Consider the following 21,442-nt stretch of genomic DNA (forward strand, 5'->3'; position numbering starts at 1 on the left):
TTGTGGGGTAGCGGGGCAGCCGGCGACGGGTGAGTGTCGCGGCGGCCGGCGGGTGGCGGCGCACGACTCGCCCTCCACCTCTCAGTACATCTGGACACCGACCTGCTCCATGTGCACTCATCTAAATGTAACCTGTCACATCTGCAACATCTGCAACGTATCTTCATTCAAACGTACCAAAGTTGTGTCGGAGGAGACGTAGTATGAGAAAGTAGTTAAATATGTAGTGGAGGGTCGCGCGCCGCAGCTTCGCCGAGTCGCTCGCCTTGTTCATATACCTATACCTATAGCATATATATATATATATATATATTTAATTATTTGTTTTTCTTCTCTGTCGAATTCTTATTTTATTTATATGTATAACTTATCATACGCTTGTTATTTTCTAATATAATTTGCTGTATCATTGGAACGTAGTGATTGAATAGTTTAACATTGGAGTCAGTCGAGACGCACAACAACAATTGTACAAAAAGCGAGGTGATTTATTTACATTTAGTTCACTGTCGTGTGTTTCTTGTGTGTTCACTGCTCGATGTTTTTGAGTCTCGATTGATTCAAAACCTTGATACTGTTTTTAATATTATAAATGTGTGTGTGGAAGTCGCCGAGGTCGCCCCCCGCACTCACTGTGTCTACTGTGTGTGCGCGCGGCGTCGGCGGTGCAGCACGCCGCGCCCGTATCAGTAAGTGGCGGGTCGCGGCGCAGGGGGCGCGGGGGGTGCGCGGCCTCGGCGGTGCAGCGCGCCGCGCCCGCATCAGTAAGTGGCGGTCGCGGCGCAGGGGGCGCAGGGGGTGCGGGGGTCGCGCGGCGGCGGGCGGCGCCGGGTGAGCTCCGGCGGCGGGTCCGCAGTCCGAGCGAGGCGGGCGGCGCGCGCAGTGCGCTGTGCGACGGGCCGCGGCGGACACTCGCCACGCGCGTATACTGTTTGTTGTACTGTCTACACTCGTTTCGGTCGGCACGTCGTGACGCGCCGGACTGCGGCCTTCCCTTTAGTCATGTCGCCTCGCCCGCTCTTTTGTTGCAAATGTAGATGACGTCCGATGGCGAGACGTACGACGTGTCGTGTCGTGTCGTGTCATGTCGTGTCGTAGCGTGACGTGAGGCAGCAGACGGCGGATAGAGACACCGAGCTGCACTGTGTACACGTGTCGCGGCCGCGCCCCGCGCTCTCCGCCATCTGCGCTTGTGTTATTCTGTACAGTCAAATTTATGAATAAGTCATAAGTCCTTCGGACGCTCGAGTCGCCGTTCATATTAATATTTATTAAGAATAAATTTTTGAGGAACAAAAAAAACGCTTCGAGATAGTTCACAGTCGGCACCTCAGATGTCAAATCCTGTACTTAATAAATGTATGAAATTTTGAATAGAATGTGCTATGAAACGAGGTAACACAAGTGCGGGGCGCGAGGGTGTGGGGGGTGCGGGGGTGGGGGCGCGGAGTGCAAGCGTGGTGTTGGTGCAGGAGGAGGCGGACGTGGTGGTGCGCCGCAAGCGAGACAACAACAAGGAGGACCGCGAGCGCGAGCGAGACCGCGACAGGGACCGGGACCGCGAGCGAGACAAGGACCGCGACCGCGACAGAGACCGCGAGAGGGAGCGGGACAGGGAAAGGGAGAGGGAGAAGGAGCGCCGCCGGACCAGTCCCGCCGGGTAAGTCACCGACGTTACACTTGTAGTTTGCCGCACGACTGTTGCACGGCTCTAGTTGAATTATAAAACGTAAAAAAGCCAACGAGTGAGACTATGTGAGGTGCAGGACCAAGGAGCGTCGCGAAGACAGAGACCGAGACCGGGACCGGGACAAGGACCGGGAGCGGGAGCGCGAGCGCGAGCGCGAGGAGCGCGACCGGGAGCGAGAGCGGGAGCGGGAGAGGTGAGTGGGGGAGGAGAGGGGGAGGAGAGCGGCGGGCGACAGGAGACGCTAACGTCGCGCTGTGTTGCAGGGAGGTGCGCGAGAGGGAGAGGGAACGAGAGGCGCGCGAGCGGGAACGCGAGAGGGAGCGGGATAGAGAGAGGTGAGCAATACATTATCTACGGACAAGTGCCCACATCCGCACACGACACGAGACCAGCTCGCCCTCACTGTCAGCTGTGTTACCCACAGCTCTCACCGCTCCACTGATGTCGGTATCCGATGATCTCGCAACTTTCTACCTAACTTGTATAACGACTTGCTCGCGAACATTTTAATTACCCGACACGATAAAAGAAACGTCGATATCGAATACAATGATACCGTAATAGTAATTTGAATTGCCCATTGCAGGGAACGAGAAAGGGAACGCGAGAGGGAGAGGGAAAGGGAACGATCTCGAGACCGGGAGCGCGACAGGGACAGGGAGAGGTCGCGCGGCCGCAGCAGGAGCGAGGCGGACGCGCGCCGGGAGAAGGAGATAGAGGAGGAGCTGCGCGAGAAGAAGCGGCTCGAGAAGAAGGCGCGCGAGAAGGAGGCCGCCTACCAGGAGAGGTCGGTGCCGTTCTAATTATTCGTGTTTGTTCGTCGTCGCGTCGGGAAGTATGACGAGCGACTTCCTTCCCCAGATTGCGCAACTGGGAGACGCGCGAGCGACGCAAGATGAAGGAGTACGAGAAGGAGCGGTCGCGGTCGCGCGGGCGCGAGGAGGAGCGCGAGCGCGAGGCCAAGCGGCTGAAGGAGTTCCTCGAGGACTACGAGGACGAGCGCGACGACCACAAGTACTACAAGGGCAAGGAGCTGGCGCGCAGGCTGGGCGCGCGCGTGCGCGAGGCCGAGGCGGACGCGCGCGAGCGGGCGCGCGAGGCCGACGAGCTGGAGGCGCTGCGCCGCGAGCTCACCGCCAACGCCTCGCCGCGCGCCGCCGCCGCCGCCTGGGAGCGCGCGCGCCGCGAGCACGACGAGCGCTACACGCCGCGCGCGCTGCTGCCCGACCAGCCCGCGCGCGCCGCCGCCCGACACCTGGCGCGCGCCGCGGCCCGCCACCGCCACCTGCAGGCGCGCGCGCGCCGCGACCTGCCCGCCGCCGCCGAGACCATCGACTCCGACGACGCGGCCGACTCCCTCGCCGCCTCGCTCACCCCGCCCGCGCCCGCCTCGCCCGCCTCGCCCCGCTCGCCCCGCTCGCCGCCCTCGCCGCCCTCGCCGCACTCGCCCGGCGACCCGCCCCCCGCGCCCGCCGCCCGCGAGCCCACCCCGCACGACCACAGGGACCACCGCGACCACCACGCCCACCACGAACACCACGACCACCGCGACCACCACGAGCCCCGCGAGCCGGGCACCACGCCCCCGCGCCGCCGACACCGCAGGAGACACCGCCGCGCCGAGACCCCGCCCCTGACCGACACGCCGCCCGCACACGTCAGTACTCACCCCACTGTTATAATCACCCACCTCCGTTATATAAAGTGTTGCACCGTATGTTGTAATTGTTGTTAACATTTCAGAGCGGCGGCAGCACGCCCCCCCGGCCCGCCACGCCCGACCAGCCGGCGCGGGCGCAGCAGACGGTGGGTGGTGCGGGTGGTGCGGGGGGTGCGGGGGGCGCAGTGAGCGCGGTGTCGGGCGGCAGCTCGCCCATCAGCATCAGCTTCCGCACCAAGCCCAGCCCCACGCCCTCCGCCGACACGCCCACACGTTAGTGCCGCATTTATATAACTACGCGATACATATAACTTATCCCTGACCTCGGGACATACCGACGCTGCCGTTAGTTAAGGAATGTGGTGTTTATGTGTTGCAGAGGACGGGCGCATGCGGCGCGTGCACGCGGCCTTCGCGCGCGACGACGACGACGCCCCGCCCCCCAGTACGTACACACACACCCACACACACACACACACACACACACGCACACTGCTCATTGTATGATAATTGTTTACAGACAAGGAGAAGCCGGGCGGCGGCCGGAGGACCAGCACCGGCGGCAAAGACCCGGGTGAGAACACGTCGCTGCGTCTCCTGTCCCGACGCACGCACCATGATCATGTTATGAAAAGCGTGTATTCAATTTATTTATTTATTTATTTACATGGAAAACTTACAGCTATATTAATCTTATTAACTATAGACTAGACAACTGAGAGCCAATGACAAGTCTTCACTTATAACAATATTATATCTATAATGAGCAAACAAACTGTTGGCGCCGTTTTTGCTACGCCCTAATAGATGGCGCTGTGGCGAGACCGTATTTGTCTAAACACGATGTTGAAGTACCTTGAAGTTGAAGCCGGTCACGGACCCGGTGGTGTTTGGTTCGGTGTTGTCATTGCGTTTGTTGGTTGTTATTGTTGTCGTTACGTTTTGTAGTTTCCGTTCGTTTCGTTGTGCGTTGGTCGAGTCGTCCAAATTTCGGACAAAGTTGCGTAGGAAACAAACACAAACAAACAAGTATCGCAACTATTAAACTATAGTAATATATAACAATGTAGTTAAAAACTAAATTATAGTAGAATATTAATATTAGTAGTAGCAGTTCACGTATATATTTTGTATTTGAAAAAGTCCAGTGCTAGGCACCTTCGTGCCGAGGATACACTCGTAGTGAATGGATCAAAGTCATATTTGTTACAGATTTTGTTAAAATTTCTAATTGCACGCACAATAAAACTGTTTTGTCTATAATTAGAAGAAGCTTTAGGCAACAGCAAAGGTGGTATGGAGCGAATAGATTTACATGGGACGTTTATATATAATTTGGACAATAATTCGGGACAATCTATTTCATTATTAAAATTTTTTTGTAAAAAAATATAATCAGCTATCTCACGTCGAATGAAAAGTGGCAACAGATGATATTTGCGACAGAGTTCAAGGTAATTCTCGGAATGATAAGGGATTCTCTGATGGAAACAAAGGTACTTAATAAAACGTTTTTGGATGTTTTCAACGATCAATATAACTGAGGTAACGCGGATTCCAAACTTGAGAAACATATTCTAAAATGCTTCGTACAAACGTACAATATAGGGTTTTAAGGGTTTTGGCTTCGGTAAAACATTTGGAAATACGCATTATGAACCCAAGTGCTTTAGACGCTTTTTTAACTATATTATCTACGTGAACATCAAAAAGCAACTTACTATCGTGATGAACACCTAAGTCGCGCATCGAATTACATCTAGGTAACAGTTGTCCACGCAGATAATAGGATGTGGCCAGAGCAGTACGTTTTCGAGTGAATGTGACTACTGAGCACTTAGAGACGTTGAGGTCTAATTTATTGACACGGCAGTACTCTTCAAGTCGCGATAGGTCAGCCTGAAGTACCGCCATATCGTCTAGCGACGATATAGTGTTGAAAATTTTCATATCATCAGCAAAGCAGAGTAGATTAGAAGATTTTAGGCAAAAGGAGATGTCATTAACATATATTATAAATAACAGGGGACCGATCAGGGAGCCTTGCGGAACGCCGCTAGGGACATGGACCCAGCTGGACATGTAATTATTAAGAACAACAGCCTGCGTTCTATTTTCGATATAAGACGAGAACCATCTGAGTAGATCTCCGTGTATACCAATGCTGTTTAACTTAAGCAATAGGATTTTATGGTCTATTCGGTCAAATGCCTTGCTATAGTCAGTGTAGATAACGTCAACCTGTTGGCCATCATCCATAGCAGATGTAATGAAATCATTGAATAGAATTAAATTAGTTGTAGTTGATCGGCCTTTTAGGAAACCATGTTGGAAGGGACTAAGCGAACTAGCAAGAATGGGATATAACTGATTGTAGACTATTCTTTCAAATACTTTGGCTAATATACATAATTTTGATATAGGTCTATAATTAGTAATTTCCGTTTTAGATCCTTTTTTGTGAACAGGCGTAACAAAGGCTGACTTCCAAATCTTGGGAACTACACCTAAGGACAAGGATTTCTCAAATAACATGGAGATAGGAATAGACAGAGATGATGCACATCTTATTAATAGTTGTGCAGATATGTAGTCCGGACCGGCAGATTTCGAAGTATCGAGTTTACAGAGTTGATTAGACACCTCTTCAATTTTAACTTCTACAGAGCAGATGTCTGCTGCAGAGTTAGATGGAGGTGATACAAACGGAGGATTCGAGTTGCAGTTACTAACGACAGTAGGATCAAGAAAGGTAGAATAAAAGTAAGAGGAAAATGCTTCACAAATAGTTTCGCCTGAGTAAAGGTGTACGTTGTTGTACTCAAGCGTACTAGGAATAGAATTAGAATTATGGCGGTTTTTAACAAATGTCCAAAAGTGTTTCGGATTAGCTTTTATTGAATCCTCTGTCCGGCTTAGGTAAAGATTGTAGCACTCCCTTTCCAAAAGCTTTACTCTGTTACGTAACAATTTGTAGGTCTGCTCGTCGGATTTATTGCCGTATTTCTTGAATTTCTTGAAATATTTATATTTTTGCCTAATAGATTTAATAAGTGATACATTGTACCATGCCGGATATGAATTTTTTCTTATACTTTTATGTGGAATGAATTTATCTTGGAGTTCAATAATTTTCTGATTGAAATACTCGACAGACGCATCCATGGATCGTAATGAGAATTCGTGTTTCCAATCAACCGCAGAAATTTCGTCATTAAGTAATGAAAGTCGCCTTTGTGGTAGAAATAACGAACGCGCGGTGCACTGTCTAAGTTGGGTATAACAAAAAAGTCAAAATTAATTATGAGTGCCGGATGGTAGGGGTCAATCGGAACTAAAGCGTCGCTGCACTCCAATACAGTTATTTGACTATTAGATAGGGCCAAATCAAGAGTCTTGCCATAACTATTAAGAACACCATTATACTGTCCGAGGCCTAGCACGCACAGCTCATCGGCCAGTAAGTATTCGTCATTAGTAGTCAGGTGGTCCGGAGTGAATGATTGACCTTTACATGGAACCCAGGAGATGCCACTCATGTTAAAGTCGCCAATGACTAGAAATAGATCGTCGGGGTTACTTAACATGGTATTATTGAGTAGAGAGACGTAGTTATTTAATTGTGTAGAAAATGATAGGCCGCTATTTTGTTTACAAAGATAAATAACACATATATAAAGATTTACAAGATTACGAGAGTTGGACTTTTTAATGTGTAATTTGAGCCAAAGGTCCTCCGCTGTCGAGTGAAAAAGCGGCTGCGAGGAAGCCTGTAATTCTCTACGCACTGCGATCAGTACACCACCACCTCGCGATTGGCCAGTGGAATCGTAATTCCGATCGCGGCGCCAAACTATGTAACGGTCGTCAAACAACTCCGAATCGAAAATACCATTTGTTAGCCAAGTTTCAGTTAACAGAACAATATCGTAGGAATTGATTAAAATCTGACGGTAAAAAACTTCAGTTTTAGTTCGTAACCCACGAACGTTTTGGTAATATATGGACAGCTGACGATCGCGAACATTAGCCATAGCACATAACTACAACGTTTGTATATGCGACCGATAAGGTTAAAGTAAACTAATTTGATTCAAGATTAACATGTACAATATTAATTTATTTAACAAACAGTATGAAATGAAGGTAGTGTGACCGGTTGAGGTCTATTAAAAACGAATAGTTAAAAACAATTGCGTGAAGAGGCAAGCAATAGAACGCTGGGTACGCAAGTGCAAGTGAGAAAAGTATATTTTTATTAGTTAACGTTGTTGTGTGAACAGTGCGATATCGAATACAAAAGTTTATTATGCGAGAACAAAAGGAAGGTGTCTCATTAGTTAACGAGCCAGGGGTGCAAAACCTTTTACAAAATCTGGAACAAATCACTGACTTTAATAAGTACAAAAATAAGTAGATTATAATGAATTTAAAATAGTGAACTAAAAAATCTCCAAATGCAGTTAGGCAATTTTTTATACAATTTTGTTTAAATGACTCGGGTTAGCAATGACAAATGCTTTGCTAGTATTATTTTTGCGAACATGAATCTTACCATGCTTAACCCAGACATATTCATATTTCTTTTCTTTAGCAAGGCTTTCAAATACAATTTGTTAACAGATAAAGGCAAAAAGGGCGAGGGCGGGGAGGGGGAGAAGGAGAAGGAGAAGGAGAACAAGTGCGCGGAGGAGAAGCGCAAGCACATCAAGAGTCTCATCGACAAGATCCCCACGCAGAAGGAGCAGCTCTTCCAGTACAAGCTCGACACCTCGCAGGTACCCGCCGCCTCCCTCCGTGCTAATGTTCAACACGCGATCGTCACAACACTAACGTGTGCGACTGTTCAGATCGACAACGTGCTGATGGAGAAGAAGATCCGGCCCTGGATCAACAAGAAGATCATCGAGTACATCGGCGAGCCGGAGCCCACGCTGGTCGACTTCATCTGCAGCAAGGTGCTCGCCGGCAGCGCACCCGCCGGCATCCTCGACGACGTGCAGATGGTGAGCCGCGCCCACGCGCCCACGCGCCCCGCGCCCACGCGCCCGGCGCCCACGCGCCCACGCGCCCACGCTAACTGTCCGCATGTCGCAGGTGCTGGACGACGAAGCGGAGGTGTTCGTGGTGAAGATGTGGCGGCTGCTCATCTACGAGCTGGAGGCGAAGCGCGCCGGACTGCACAAGTGAGCCGCTCACCCCAGCTCACTCCAGCTCACTCCAGCTCACCACAACGACGATACTGTGTACGTAGTGATAAGGTCCAAATTCCTATTTGAACGTGTATTGTAAGTGCGAGAGCAGATAACTGTTCTGTTGTAAATAGCTACGAGATGATATAACTTGAATCAATACTAAACAGTACGCAACTGAAGCGCCTCCATACTAATTTATATTTCTTTCATATTTAGATATATATAAAGTCACTTTCTGTTTTCTTAAGGTTTCGTTTGGATCAGATCTTTTTGTATGGAAGAGGTAAAAAGTTGTAAACATCACATTTCTTGTAACAAATGATGAAATCAGTGATGTTTCTATAGCGACGACAAACAAACAAACAAACAAACAAACAATATGTAATGTAACTACTAGTAATAATATTGATTTATATTGTACATTATACAGTTTAGGTTTTGTACGTTTTGTAAAGTCGAGTCGATACATCTGTCCGTGTGTCATCTCATCTCACTTCTCATCTCATCTCACTTCTCATCTCATCTCATCTCATCCAAAATGTAAGCAATGTTGTTACAAACATGAACATGGAACTAGAGAGCTCATAGACCGACTTCTTATTGTATGTCGTTGTATGAACTCGTCTGTATCACGTAAATACATTCATAGTGGAAGCACGTTGTATGACTCGTGTGAGAGAGAGATGTCTGAGGAGGGCCGACAAGGAAGTCCGTGTCTGTGTGACGTGACACGTCATGTCTGTGTCGTGTCACGTCGCTGCCGCGCGGCGTGACGTCACACCAGAGCGAGACGGAGCGAGTGGGATGACGTCATCCGCTTACAATGTACGTGTTGATAATTTCTAGTGGTTAAATATAACTTTATAAATATGTGTCGCTGTTTTATTTTGTATGTGTCCCTCGCGCCTTGTCCGCCACTCGGCCACTTGATACTGCGGCAGCAAAACATATCGCTTACTTGAGTACAGCGACATCTGGCAATATCCTAAAATGCCACAAGATGGCGCTGTTTTTATATATTATGCTTTCAATGAAATACAAAATTTAAGGCATGTTTATATTATAAAAGATAGATTTTGGACCATTTATAGAATGATAGTCTGTCGATCTCGTATTGGAAAGAGGATTATGCCTCACGTCGATATCGTTTCCTGAACTTGTTTTAGTAAAAACTAAATCATAAAAATTTTATGTTTCCTCAAAAACAACTCCTTCGTGTGTATCGTTGCAACGATATCCGCCGCTTCTCAAGCCGCCATTCTTGCAGCCAACTTACTGTAGAAATACCAAAAATGCGTAAGATAGAGAACTTACATTTATTATAGTTAGTATATTGCTCTTCCTATCTATCTGCGCCGAGAGCCAACCGAAGTTACAAGAGGCACTCCTGAATTGGAAACACCAGTTGTAGACCGGTGGCCTTGTGTTGAGTGTTGCAAAGACCCAGTACATGTCCTTTAACAATCAAAATTTAAGCGACAACCGGCCGATTCCTATCGACGGTCAGTTAGTCACCATGTGCGATCAATATAAATATGTGGGAAGTATGATGCACATCTCTGGGAACCTGGAATGCAACATTCAACACCGAATAGCCGCAGCGTGGCAAAAATGGCGAGAATTAACTGGTGTTACTTGCGACAGAAGAATGCCAGTTAAACTCAAGGGTTTGGTCTACAAGTCCATGATAAGACCAGTCCTCATGTACGGGAGTGAAACGTGGGCCGTAACAAAAAAGGACGTGAATACCATTCAAGTTGCTAAAATGAAGATGCTGAGATGGATGTGCGGCGTAACCAGGCTCTTTCTCTGCCTGGTCGCAGATCCAGAGGCAGACCCAAAACGAGATGGAAAGATGTAGTAATGAAAGACATGAGTGAGTGCCAAGTCTCAGAAGAAGATGTCACGGACAGAGCAAAGTGGAAGAGACGGATTGGGGAAGCTGACCCCACCACAAGGTGGTGGGGTCAGCTTCCCCAATCCGTCTTGGTCTTGGTTGTGTGGAGAGAGAGAGAGAGAGTATATTGCTCTTCCTAACTGTAATAAATGTTAAATCCCATATAATTTGACTTGTCGTTGCGAGATATTTTACTGAAATAAATAAAGAAAAGATAATATGGAATAAGAAATGGAGGGTTGTATCGGCGACACGCAGCGCAGCTCATGTGTAAGACATCAGGCGGGGGCTGATAGTATCGCCGGCGGCCTCAGCCTTCAGCCAGAGCGGACTTGTACAAATGCCTCGCACAAAGATAACATTATGCATTTACATTTAGTCCGTTCGGTCAAATCGAGTGAAAGTTGTAAAATGACATTTACGTGACATCATAACATGAAACTTCTATAGAACATTTGTAATTCTTTACGATATTTATACTTACTACAGGAAAACGGTCAAAAGGGCAAAAACACAAGTAAAAATTCTAAATGAAAGTAAAAAAAGAAATTCAAATAACTGTTATAGTTTAACATTATTTTGTTTAAAGAAGCAGACAAGTAAATGCCCTGCGCCGCGCCACAGTCTGAAAAAGATAGAGGTTTCATATCCCAATCACATAGAATTCTTGTAAATGTTCTTGTCATATAAAGTAAATAGAAACAAACTCACTAAAACAGTGTAACGGAATTAGTAAGAGTTAGGAGTGTTTATAGATTGAAGTAGTTTTGATAAAGGAAAGAAACCTCTGAGTTGTGTTCACTGTGTGTTGCAGAGTTGTGTCATGACGTACTCGTATGTACGTGCATGTATAAAGCGTAAAGAGCGTGACGTCGCGTCTTACACTTGTCTTAAACTTGTCACGTCGGAACTCGATAACAGTCGCGACTTGTGTCACGTGATGTGACTGCAGCCATCTTATTGAGTTTGCAGTTTGTTTTACCTAACATTTATAATACGTATCTTGCTCATTTCTAACATCCCCAGGTGACAGGGTTTCGAGCACTTTTATTTAATAAATGAGCTGATACATTTGTCTAGTGCGCAGTCAAAGTGCTCTGCGGCCAGACTTCACGCAAACCGATGTTTTAATTATAATAACAAATGCGTTCAATTAAATGATAATTGATTTGCAATGGCACTGGTCCGCGCGCTGCGGTTATCCGCCGCTCCCCGCCCGCCCTCCGCCCCGCCCCCGCCGCACTACACAATAATTAGACATTTATATTTGACCAATATCCTGCAAATAATATTTTTCTCAACTAATCACTTGATAGCTCGATGTCGTGAAGTAACCGGGCGATGATCCTTTGAAAAATTACTCGTGAAAAACATATTGTTTCAATATATAAAAGGAGAGTGCGTGTGTTACAAAAATAATACAAATGATCGTTCTCGTTCCTTGATACATTGAGATCCATCATTCAGTTATCAGAGGGCGCGCTATCTGCCGGCCGCTGCCAGCTGCGCGCTTCACTGACCAACGACGATTGTGTAGCGTCGGACATTACTTGATAAAAGTGAGGTTAATGGCTCAGAATAAAGAATACATATAATATTATTTAACAAAAAAGGAAAGCAATAGATTAATAAATATAATAGAAAAGGACACAAATTTTTATTGAAGCAATTAAGTTCGGTTCTGTTAGACTCATCACGGGCCGCGGACGAGAGCGAAAGCGTGCCCGTGGTCCCGTCCCGATGCGTTGGAGGAACAGAGGGGTTTAGTGGGTATGCCTCCGCTATGGAGGAGAATCCCACATAACTACCGCGTCCCCCCCCCCGGGGCGCGGAGTATGCATAAAGCATTCCCCTCTGGAAAAAAAAAGACTCATCATGAATTAATAAAATTATCGGAAGGCGGTGTGATGTGCAGTATTGCTTTCAATTTCTTTCATAATGTTACATAATTCAGTATATTTACGTTCTAACTAGTACAATCTTTCGAAGCAATATTGTAAAATCTTCCAGACGCAGATAAGTCGGAAAATATTGAACAAAAAATTGCCAAGCTTTTTTTTTCTTTTAAATATTGGTTTGTATGAAAGTTTCAACACAAGTAAATACTCAAATAAGAACACGACATTGCTTAAACTTCGGAAAGGACCTTGATTTATCAAAATGGAGGCTTTTAAAAGCTCCTCCGAGTTGATGTAACTGAAAGTGATTTGTTTGTTTGTTGTGCGGATTTTCACTAACGCGACATTAAATTCATCTCAATAAGATTTTTTTTAATTCACATTTCCCTATTGTTATTATAGTTTAACTTAGAATCTTTTGCGGACGTTTTGTTTCAGTTTGTGCTTTTGTCGCAATGCAATACCAGTAGTGAGATTATGAACTAACGAGTTTTAAGTACAATTTTGGTGTAACAGTAAGTGTGTACGTGTGTACGGTGGTGAGGCGAGGTCGTTAGCTGCGCCTCTCCGTCAAACTAACAAGCGATGTGCTCCGTCAGTCAGACAGAGTGGGCGCTTGTTAAACTAATCGTCTGACCCAACTGGTCACCACTCTGTCTATCCGTGTTACATAAAACTAATTATACTTGTGTTCAACATTACCAACATCACCATATTATATAAATAGCTTTTGCAATTTTGAAATGTGTATAAAAATTAACTTGCCATTACTTTTATAAAAACTCCGATTCCAAATAATATAAGGAGGGTTCAGTGAACGTTCGTTCGTGTTTCTTTGTGCGGGGCGAGGAGAATGAAGGGACATGGTAAGGGCGGTCGCGGTCTCAGGGACAAAAAGCATTCGTTGACGAAATGACTCGAACAATTTAACACAAGTCAAACCGAAGCATCCGCGGAATATCGCAAAAAGATCTTTACATTTGAAAATCCTTTTTCATTGTATGATATATAAAGAAAATGACGTGATTCTAAACATTTTATAAGTAAAAGCTAAGATTTGGGCAACAAATTAATTGATTAGTAACATTTTAGGCTCAGTTTATATTCTTTGTACGTGATATCTGTGAACTGCAAGCTCGGTGTCGTTTCTACTTTTAAATGTTGTAAAAATATTTAAAAGTTTAACTAAACTTAATTGATCAGTCGGGTTGTTTAGGGCGCGTAGAATTAATTTCCCGTTCGCGAGTCGTCAGGAAGTCGGCGCTGTTGTGTCGAATGACTCGCGCTGAGGAAACGCAATCACTGAAGCGAGCTTTTGTAAAATGCCTCTTGAACTACGACCCTTCACTTGACGCGCGTTTTTTTCTGCTATCAAATGAACAATTCTTCAATTTCCTGAGAGAAAATTACAAAAGACTTTCCACAAATGATGTTTTTCAATTCAATGTTTATATTTGACATCCGGAATGTCTGCTCGAAGTTTATGAAGCTTTCCTTTTGAAATGTTTCGTAAGGTTTACTCAGTACTCAATACTAACGAACACTAATCTCCGAATGGCGGCAGACTTGCTTCGTGTAGTGTGACGTCATCAGCCGCTAACAGAGACAAGGGATTACATCAGGACGTGAAGCTGCATCAGGTTTTGTCAATTTGTTAGCAGCTACAATTCAAAAATATTGAATCTACAAAGTTCTTCCAAGTAATTTGCTTTTACCTTTCTAATCTTTGTACATATAATCCTACCAAAATAAACCTGATCGTGTGCGTTGTAGAGGTTTCCCTGTCAATTGTCAGTAACACAGTCAGTGTACGGGTGGGGTGAGGCGTAAAGCCGCGGTGTTTGTGTCGACAAGTAATTTGAGAACGTAATCACATTACACGTTCCAATGCATTTAATATAACGTAACAATGTCAGTGGAAACAAACGAATGAAACACAAAACAGTTTATATTTCCTAAGCTTTGTTCGAAACTGATTCAAATATCCAATTTTTGTTACTCGACTGCCCAAAGAGGATACTTTTTTTTACGTAAGGGTTGTAATGTACAGTCAGCGTCATATAGATCGTCACAGACAAGATATGCAAATATATAGGTACACCAAAAGTAATCAATTATATCGGTACAACAAAACTCCTCAAAATAATAGATACATTCACCCTGCTCAAATACATCGGTACATACACAGCGTCAAATATATGAGTACATGCAAGATGCTCATAAATATCGTAGCAGCCACAGCGTCATAAGTAACGAAGCAGTCAAGGTGCGCAAAAATATCGGTACATTTGACAAAATTGAACTCTATCTCTATATACTTGTGATACAATTTGGAATAAACTACTTCTGTTACATTCATTTGACACTTTGCATCAAACCATTTTTTAAAATTTACTAAAAGTGTTCGACGCGGATGACAGATATCAGGTAGATAAAACCAACATCAAATTTAAGTTTGTCATCATATATGCTAGTTTGGTCTCGTGGCCTTACCGTTCGCCGCCTTTGGTACGTAAGGTCGGCGGTTCAAATCCCAAGCCACTATTTTTTTTTGATATTTAAACTTTTTAATTTTAATATCGAAGCACATGTAATTAAACTCTATCGCCGTAGTTATTAGATACTTTTTGATATTGCCTTGGACTAATGAGTTTGACCGTTAAAGTACTTTTCTATTTCAAACAAAAATGAAGGAGATAAAGCGATGCTATTAGCATGTAATTTGTTTATTCCTCATGTTTGTTAAACTTGTACCGGTAAAAATAACACTTTTACTTTTACCTTTTACAGATACTGATTATATTTAAGAAACAAAGAAAAAAAACTGAATGTCAATATCCAAACTACATCAAATTTTTGGTCGATTGCAATAAACATTCCAGTGTGCGTGGGCGCGCACACATATGTAGATAACACTTGTACATATAGTTTCCGCGCGTACCATTCTTAAAACCCGCAAATACAATCCACGCTCCGCCCACTCACTTCACCCGCGATGGTCTGACATAATTGTTGTTAACTTTATTTAAATTTCTTTCTACCCGACAGCGAAAATTATAAAAAAAAAATTGTCGAGCAAAATTTTACATTACCAAATTTTTACTGGTTATGAAAAAATAACCCCGTGATTGATAAAATGAAAAAAAAAAGTAGCCTGAGATTCGAACCGGTAAACTTACATATTACGGCAAACATACTAGAATACTGCGCCAAACTAGTATTATATATATTGTGACAAGGCAAAATTTGATATTAGTTAATACGTATCTGTCATATTCGGCGTGACATACTTTTATATTTAAGCGTTATGACAGGAGAAGAAAAATATTGGGTTGCCCAGTAAGTTCATGCCGCTTTATAAGGAAAATTGAAACCCTGTTCTCTTAAATTTTTGGAAATGTTTTTAAATTATATTGCTACGACTCTATACCTAAAACGTCTTTTATTATTGAATAAAATTTTAAAAATTAGTTCTTATCTCAACCAATGAAATGAAATTATTCACAATATATAAATTTTCGTGACGTTTGATAATGGTGGAAATCCGAAAATGAATCCACTTCAGCTACAGTCTTTTGTAAGCTTTATATCGAAAATCAGAACGAACTTTCCGGACAACCTATAATGTTAATACAAAGTGTCAAATGAATGTAACAGAAGTAGTTTATTCCAAATTGTATCACAAGTATATAGAGATAGAGTTCAATTTTGTCAAATGTACCGATATTTTTGCGCACCTTGACTGCTTCGTTACTTATGACGCTGTGGCTGCTACGATATTTATGAGCATCTTGCATGTACTCATATATTTGACGCTGTGTATGTACCGATGTATTTGAGCAGGGTGAATGTATCTATTATTTTGAGGACTTTTGTTGTACCGATATAATTGATTACTTTTGGTGTACCTATATATTTGCATATCTTGTCTGTGACGATCTATATGACGCTGACTGTACAAAGGGCAAAGGGCTTGTATGTGTTTTTTTTTACGTTTGATAAGCCAGCGCTTGACCACGATCCCACCTGGTGTTAGTGGAGATTTGGTCGAAAGATGTTACGCGCTAGCTTAGTAAGTGCCTAGTCACTCTACTTTTGAAAGTTCCGACATCATATTTGGACGGAAAAGTTCTGAAGAACGCGGTGGAATCTTACTGGTTATAACTTTTTTACATCTTTCAATTAAAGAAAAGATTATAAGTATCAATGACATTCTGAATTCGTGGGCTAGCTATCGTGTTGCATCGCTTAGTATCATGTTATACGTCTCGCCAACGACAACGACACGATCCAACGAGACGCGACCTGGCGAGGCGTTAAACTTGTTATCTTTTTTTTTATAGAAGAAGGGGCAAACGAGCAACGAATCACCAAAAATCGTACAACTCAATTTAGCGCCGCTTCAGAGCTGAGGCAACAAACACAATATGCATCGAGTTGAAGAGCTTGTATGTATTTCAAATACTACTCAGTACAATGTATCAGAAAACAAAAGTATAATTTATCATCTCGGCTTAGCAGACGAGCTTGATGGTTGTCGATACTGCGGACTGCAGAGTGCGTGCACAATGACATGTATGTATGTAGTTACAACTCATTCTAAAAACCAATGAATGGGACATAAGCCAATTAAAAATCAAATCTGTTTCGACTAATTGTGACATTGATGGACGGCGACGTCACAGTGAAGTGGACAGACGATTGGTTGCGGAGCGCAGCGGCATTGTTCCGCATTTGTGCCCGCCTGTGTACTCACTCTATGTACATACATCCTCTACTCGGTGTATGTGCAATGTACACGGTGTACATTTTACAAACAATGTGCTTTTGAGTGCTGAAAAAAAAATCTGGATTCACGTTAAGAGCCGAGCAATAATCCAAATTTGAACACTTCAACGAATCTCATGATGTCCATAGCTTTAATTGGCATCGCACGACACGTGGTACATAACAGTGCAAGTCCTGAATGCGAGTTAATCCCAGCCCCACTGATCGTGATGAAGGTCCTCGACGCGCCCGAAAACAAACTAACTTTATATATAAGTGTTGCTGTTTTTAATAAGTTTATGATTATGTCTTAATGTCTACACTGCATATATCTTTTTATGTCCAACCTATATCTAAAATTGTGTTCGATGGCTTCTTGTGGTATATTTCGAGTCGCCGAAAAGTTTAAGCTGTGAAAGTGTCAGGTCTCCTGGCTGTTGGTGGCGCGGTAGACTTGCGGTACGTAGAGCGAGGCAGCATGGCGCTGCGCGTGTCGAGCCACGGCCCGCCTCAGCAGCGCGTATAGCAGTCGGATGCGCGGATGCACCGCCACCTTGAACGTCTGCAGCCGGCGCACCACCTCGCCCACCTGCGACATATCCCCCACAAAAGACACAGTCACACTAATTGCAGCGCAAGGTGCGCGCTCGCTAGATACAATACCACGTTTATACAGAAGACACGCCGCAACTGGAATTATTTTCGCGTTTCGTCTGATGACTGTGTGTTATCTTCCTCTACCCAACCTTTTGTAGTAATGAAATGATGGATAGAGGAAGTGAATTTAATGGACTCTTTATCTGTACATCCTCGTCTCTACCACTTTGTCCATTAAAGATGGGCCAGAAATTTGCGACTTGTTGTAGACATGGGCAGTGGTCACTTCGCTATTTTATGGAAATCAGGTATTCACTCGCTTATTTACCATCATGTATTATAAATAAAAGCCCGCCAAAGAGTACGTCGTGCGAGAGACAAGGCAAGTACTCACGCTGTCGGCGAGACTCTGGTCCACTTTGATCTTGCTGAAGTCGCGGTCCATGTTGAACACGTGTGTACACCTCTGTGTGCGAGGAACAAAGCAAATAATATTAAAAATAAATGTCAGCAAATTGTTGCTTATATTTATAATAATAACTTACAACAGTTTGTAACAATACATTGTAAATCAAGAAGATGTACATGATGTATCGCAACATTTTGTATAGAGTACACAGACGTGGGGGAAGTACTCGTAAGCTCGTAACATATTTCACGGTGACCGCTATCGGTTTGATTGGAATATTGATTGCTTTGTTGTAACATGCACTAGCACTTTGTTGATAATGATCACTATGACGAGGACTGTAACAAATTTAAACGCTTACGTACAGATTTTCTAAAGGTATCATACAAAATAATTTGATTTTAAAAAAATCGCTCAAAGCATCGAGATATATGCACATTTCCTATGACGAAGGTTCCCTCGATGATTGCTGGAGGCGTGCGGGGTTAGGTGAGGTGAGGTGAGGGGGGGGGAGGCAGTGACGTCAGAGAAGCAGCGCCCGCCGGGCATCTGCGAGTGAAGGCGACAAAGCGGTTGCAAGTGCTCTGATTTACGAAACATTTTACAATATTTATTTATTTAAATGTATTTACATTGGAAATATGAAAATGAATATATGCAATTACATATTTCACTTTTAAGTTTATTTATTGAGTTTAATTTTATTAATGTTATCTAATCCATGCCGATAGATGGCGCTATGAAAAGATATTTCTGTTTCTAAGATGTTAAAAGGTTAATTTTAAAATTAAAAATGTTCTTCTTTTTCAATCAAATATATTAATTATATAAGATATGAGACACAAATGAACAGAACATTATTGGCTTTAAGAAAGGAAGAGTGAGAAAATTGGCTGCTGTACAAAATATATCGCTCGCATTTAGAGCAGGCTGAGGTCTTAAATGTAAAATATGTTTCTTTCAATATTAACATTTGTTCACTTCCTGTTGTCAGCAGGAATATTTATTGCTAAGAGCAGTGGGAGCCTAACTATTACTGGACTTTACTAACACGACATCAACATCATAAATATCCTTTATTTTTGCTGACATTCTTATTTACATACAGTTAATATATGTCAGTTATTAAATCTTGATTTATTTATAAACATTCAACTATCACGAAAATTAAATGTCCAATGACAATAGTAAAGTCATATACAAACTGCAGCTACAACTGTTCCGACACATTGATTTCTAACAACAATATATGATTTGATTTGGAAACGGAATTGGCTGGCAATTATTAATCTACCACGTGCAGGGTGTCTGCGGGGTGAAGGGTGGAGGGGTGGGGGGGTGTTGTACAAATGATTTGTCCCAGACTAGCCGCAGTGATCACATCGCGAGCAATTACTGCCTACTGATGGATTTTGTTGCCGACTGTACGCACTACGCGCTACACAATATTAGAGTACGCGCTACGAGCGAAGTACAGCGTCGCCGTCAACTCGACTTGTGAATAATACTTGTTTTATAATGTAAATACCTTTTTACCGTTTCGTACGTACGAATGATGAAAGCTTCAAGACATCATTCACATTTCCTCTATGAAAATGTAGATTTTGTCGCGTTACGGAACGGAAATTGTGAGACAAACGGAGATTTACTTGTCTGCCTCCCCTCGCCCCGCGGCCCGCGCCCTGCACCCCGCACCCCGCACCATGGGGCAGCAATAACCGAGGCAAGCCTGTCGTCTGTCACCCTCGACCACAATTCACTAGTATATTATGAACTGTTGTGCTTATTTTTTCGTAATGAAATGAATTTGCATCACCAATGATAGTTGATAGCAACGTTGTTTAAAAAATAACTGTCTGAATATTTATTAAGTTTTATGTTTCAATTTGAAGAATGTTGGTACATCATCATAGTTTCCGTGGTGTAGCGGTTATCACATCTGCCTAACACGCAGAAGGTCCCCGGTTCGATCCCGGGCGGAAACATGTTTTTTCCTTAAACCAACTTACATGAGTTTAAACAACAAAATACTCAAGTAAATTCTATAATAAAAACTTTTACAGTACCAATATTCAATTTAAATTTACGCTGGCATCGTTTTAGTGTGAAACATGATTAAGTAAGCAAGTAGCTCATGTAACGTGCTTGTGTCCGCGCGACTCACTGCGCTGTGACTTTTCCAAATTGACAGAGAAGTCGTGCCATCAAAAATAAATTCCTTCCGCCATAGTTTTACGATGTTTTAATATAATTTATGTTTACTATTTATATTTTGTACAGATTTTGAGATATTCTTTGTGGTAGGAAAGAGTGTAACTAACTAAAAAACTTTAATTTTACAAATCTTAAAAAAGAAAGTTTGCATTTGCAATTGTTACTTCGTACGGTATGAAGAAAGACATTAGTTTATTTTTTTTTAATTCCACGCGCGGACGAAGTTGCGTTTAGTTACCACATAATTAGGGTAGTATTTTGCATGTGATGCCTTGTCCATTAGCTGTTTACTTGTGTACTTGTCGTGTAACAGTGGAGTACATACAGAACAGTATATAATACAAACAGCTAATGGCTGAAACTCAATTTGTTGCTGACAATTTGTATGCCATCAGTTATTAACTATGCGTCGCGGGACAGGGACGTACTCGGCATTGTCTCAGTTCACATATGAATACAAACTCGGCTACTTGTCTTTTACTTAGTTAGTTTATTTAAAATAAAAGAGTACTAAAAGGTATTTATATAATACGGTTAGGTAGCGAGAAAGTGTGCGAAAATATTGTAAATATTTAATCAGTTATTGTTGCATCCATTTGTATCTAAGTGTAAGTAGTTCCCAGTAATTATAACAAAAATAAATTAACTTTTAACATAAGTGGCAAAATAAATATCATAAATTGATTTAGTATATTCCCTTAGTCCGGCCCTGCGCGTCATTGGTATCATGGGTAACGGTGAGTAAAGTAAGTATTAATTGTGTTGGTTCAAACTGATACATTTGCTCACAAACAGCGAGCTGCTATAGACATATGGACAGACGGACGCGGCGGGCGCTACGTGCCGCACAATGTAGCTACTGTTTAAATAATCGTCAGTCACAATATTGGTTGAGCTAAAAACATTAATTGAAACATTGGTAAAGCATACTCTGTACACTGTTGAGTAACGTGTTTGTTATGTTTAATTGAATAATAATACAAATATAGAGCTGTTAACTATTAGAGTGACTACAAGTAAAAGCTGTGAGCACACACATATAGAGATGAAATTGCCAATTGTAAGTCAGTAATACATGTTTATACTCCTCCAAGCTATGCTGTATATAATATATA

At 43.1% G+C, this 21,442-nt stretch overlaps 1 protein-coding gene and 1 non-coding gene across 2 annotated transcripts in view; both read left to right on the plus strand.

Annotated features, from left to right (window-relative positions):
• LOC106113340 (RNA-binding protein 25) overlaps nucleotides 1–9,417 on the plus strand; it is a 12,475-nt gene extending 3,058 nt beyond the window's left edge. The window contains exons 6-16 of the mRNA XM_013306063.1: nucleotides 1,473–1,660; nucleotides 1,767–1,883; nucleotides 1,954–2,025; nucleotides 2,277–2,477; nucleotides 2,552–3,347; nucleotides 3,434–3,623; nucleotides 3,730–3,795; nucleotides 3,871–3,924; nucleotides 7,974–8,128; nucleotides 8,201–8,356; nucleotides 8,448–9,417. Of these exons, the coding sequence (XP_013161517.1) occupies nucleotides 1,473–1,660; nucleotides 1,767–1,883; nucleotides 1,954–2,025; nucleotides 2,277–2,477; nucleotides 2,552–3,347; nucleotides 3,434–3,623; nucleotides 3,730–3,795; nucleotides 3,871–3,924; nucleotides 7,974–8,128; nucleotides 8,201–8,356; nucleotides 8,448–8,540 (2,088 nt within the window). The 3' untranslated portion in view covers nucleotides 8,541–9,417. The remainder of the gene's footprint in view (nucleotides 1–1,472; nucleotides 1,661–1,766; nucleotides 1,884–1,953; nucleotides 2,026–2,276; nucleotides 2,478–2,551; nucleotides 3,348–3,433; nucleotides 3,624–3,729; nucleotides 3,796–3,870; nucleotides 3,925–7,973; nucleotides 8,129–8,200; nucleotides 8,357–8,447) is intronic.
• A 10,608-nt stretch (nucleotides 9,418–20,025) lies between these two features.
• Nucleotides 20,026–20,098, plus strand: TRNAV-AAC (transfer RNA valine (anticodon AAC)). The gene has a single exon. It is a non-coding gene; the product is annotated as a tRNA-Val (tRNA).
• The last annotated feature ends 1,344 nt before the right edge of the window (nucleotides 20,099–21,442 follow it).

The sequence above is a fragment of the Papilio xuthus genome, unplaced genomic scaffold (genome assembly GCF_000836235.2).
Source record: "Papilio xuthus unplaced genomic scaffold, Pxut_1.1 DF828258.1, whole genome shotgun sequence".
NCBI classification, from domain to species: Eukaryota; Metazoa; Arthropoda; class Insecta; order Lepidoptera; family Papilionidae; genus Papilio; species Papilio xuthus.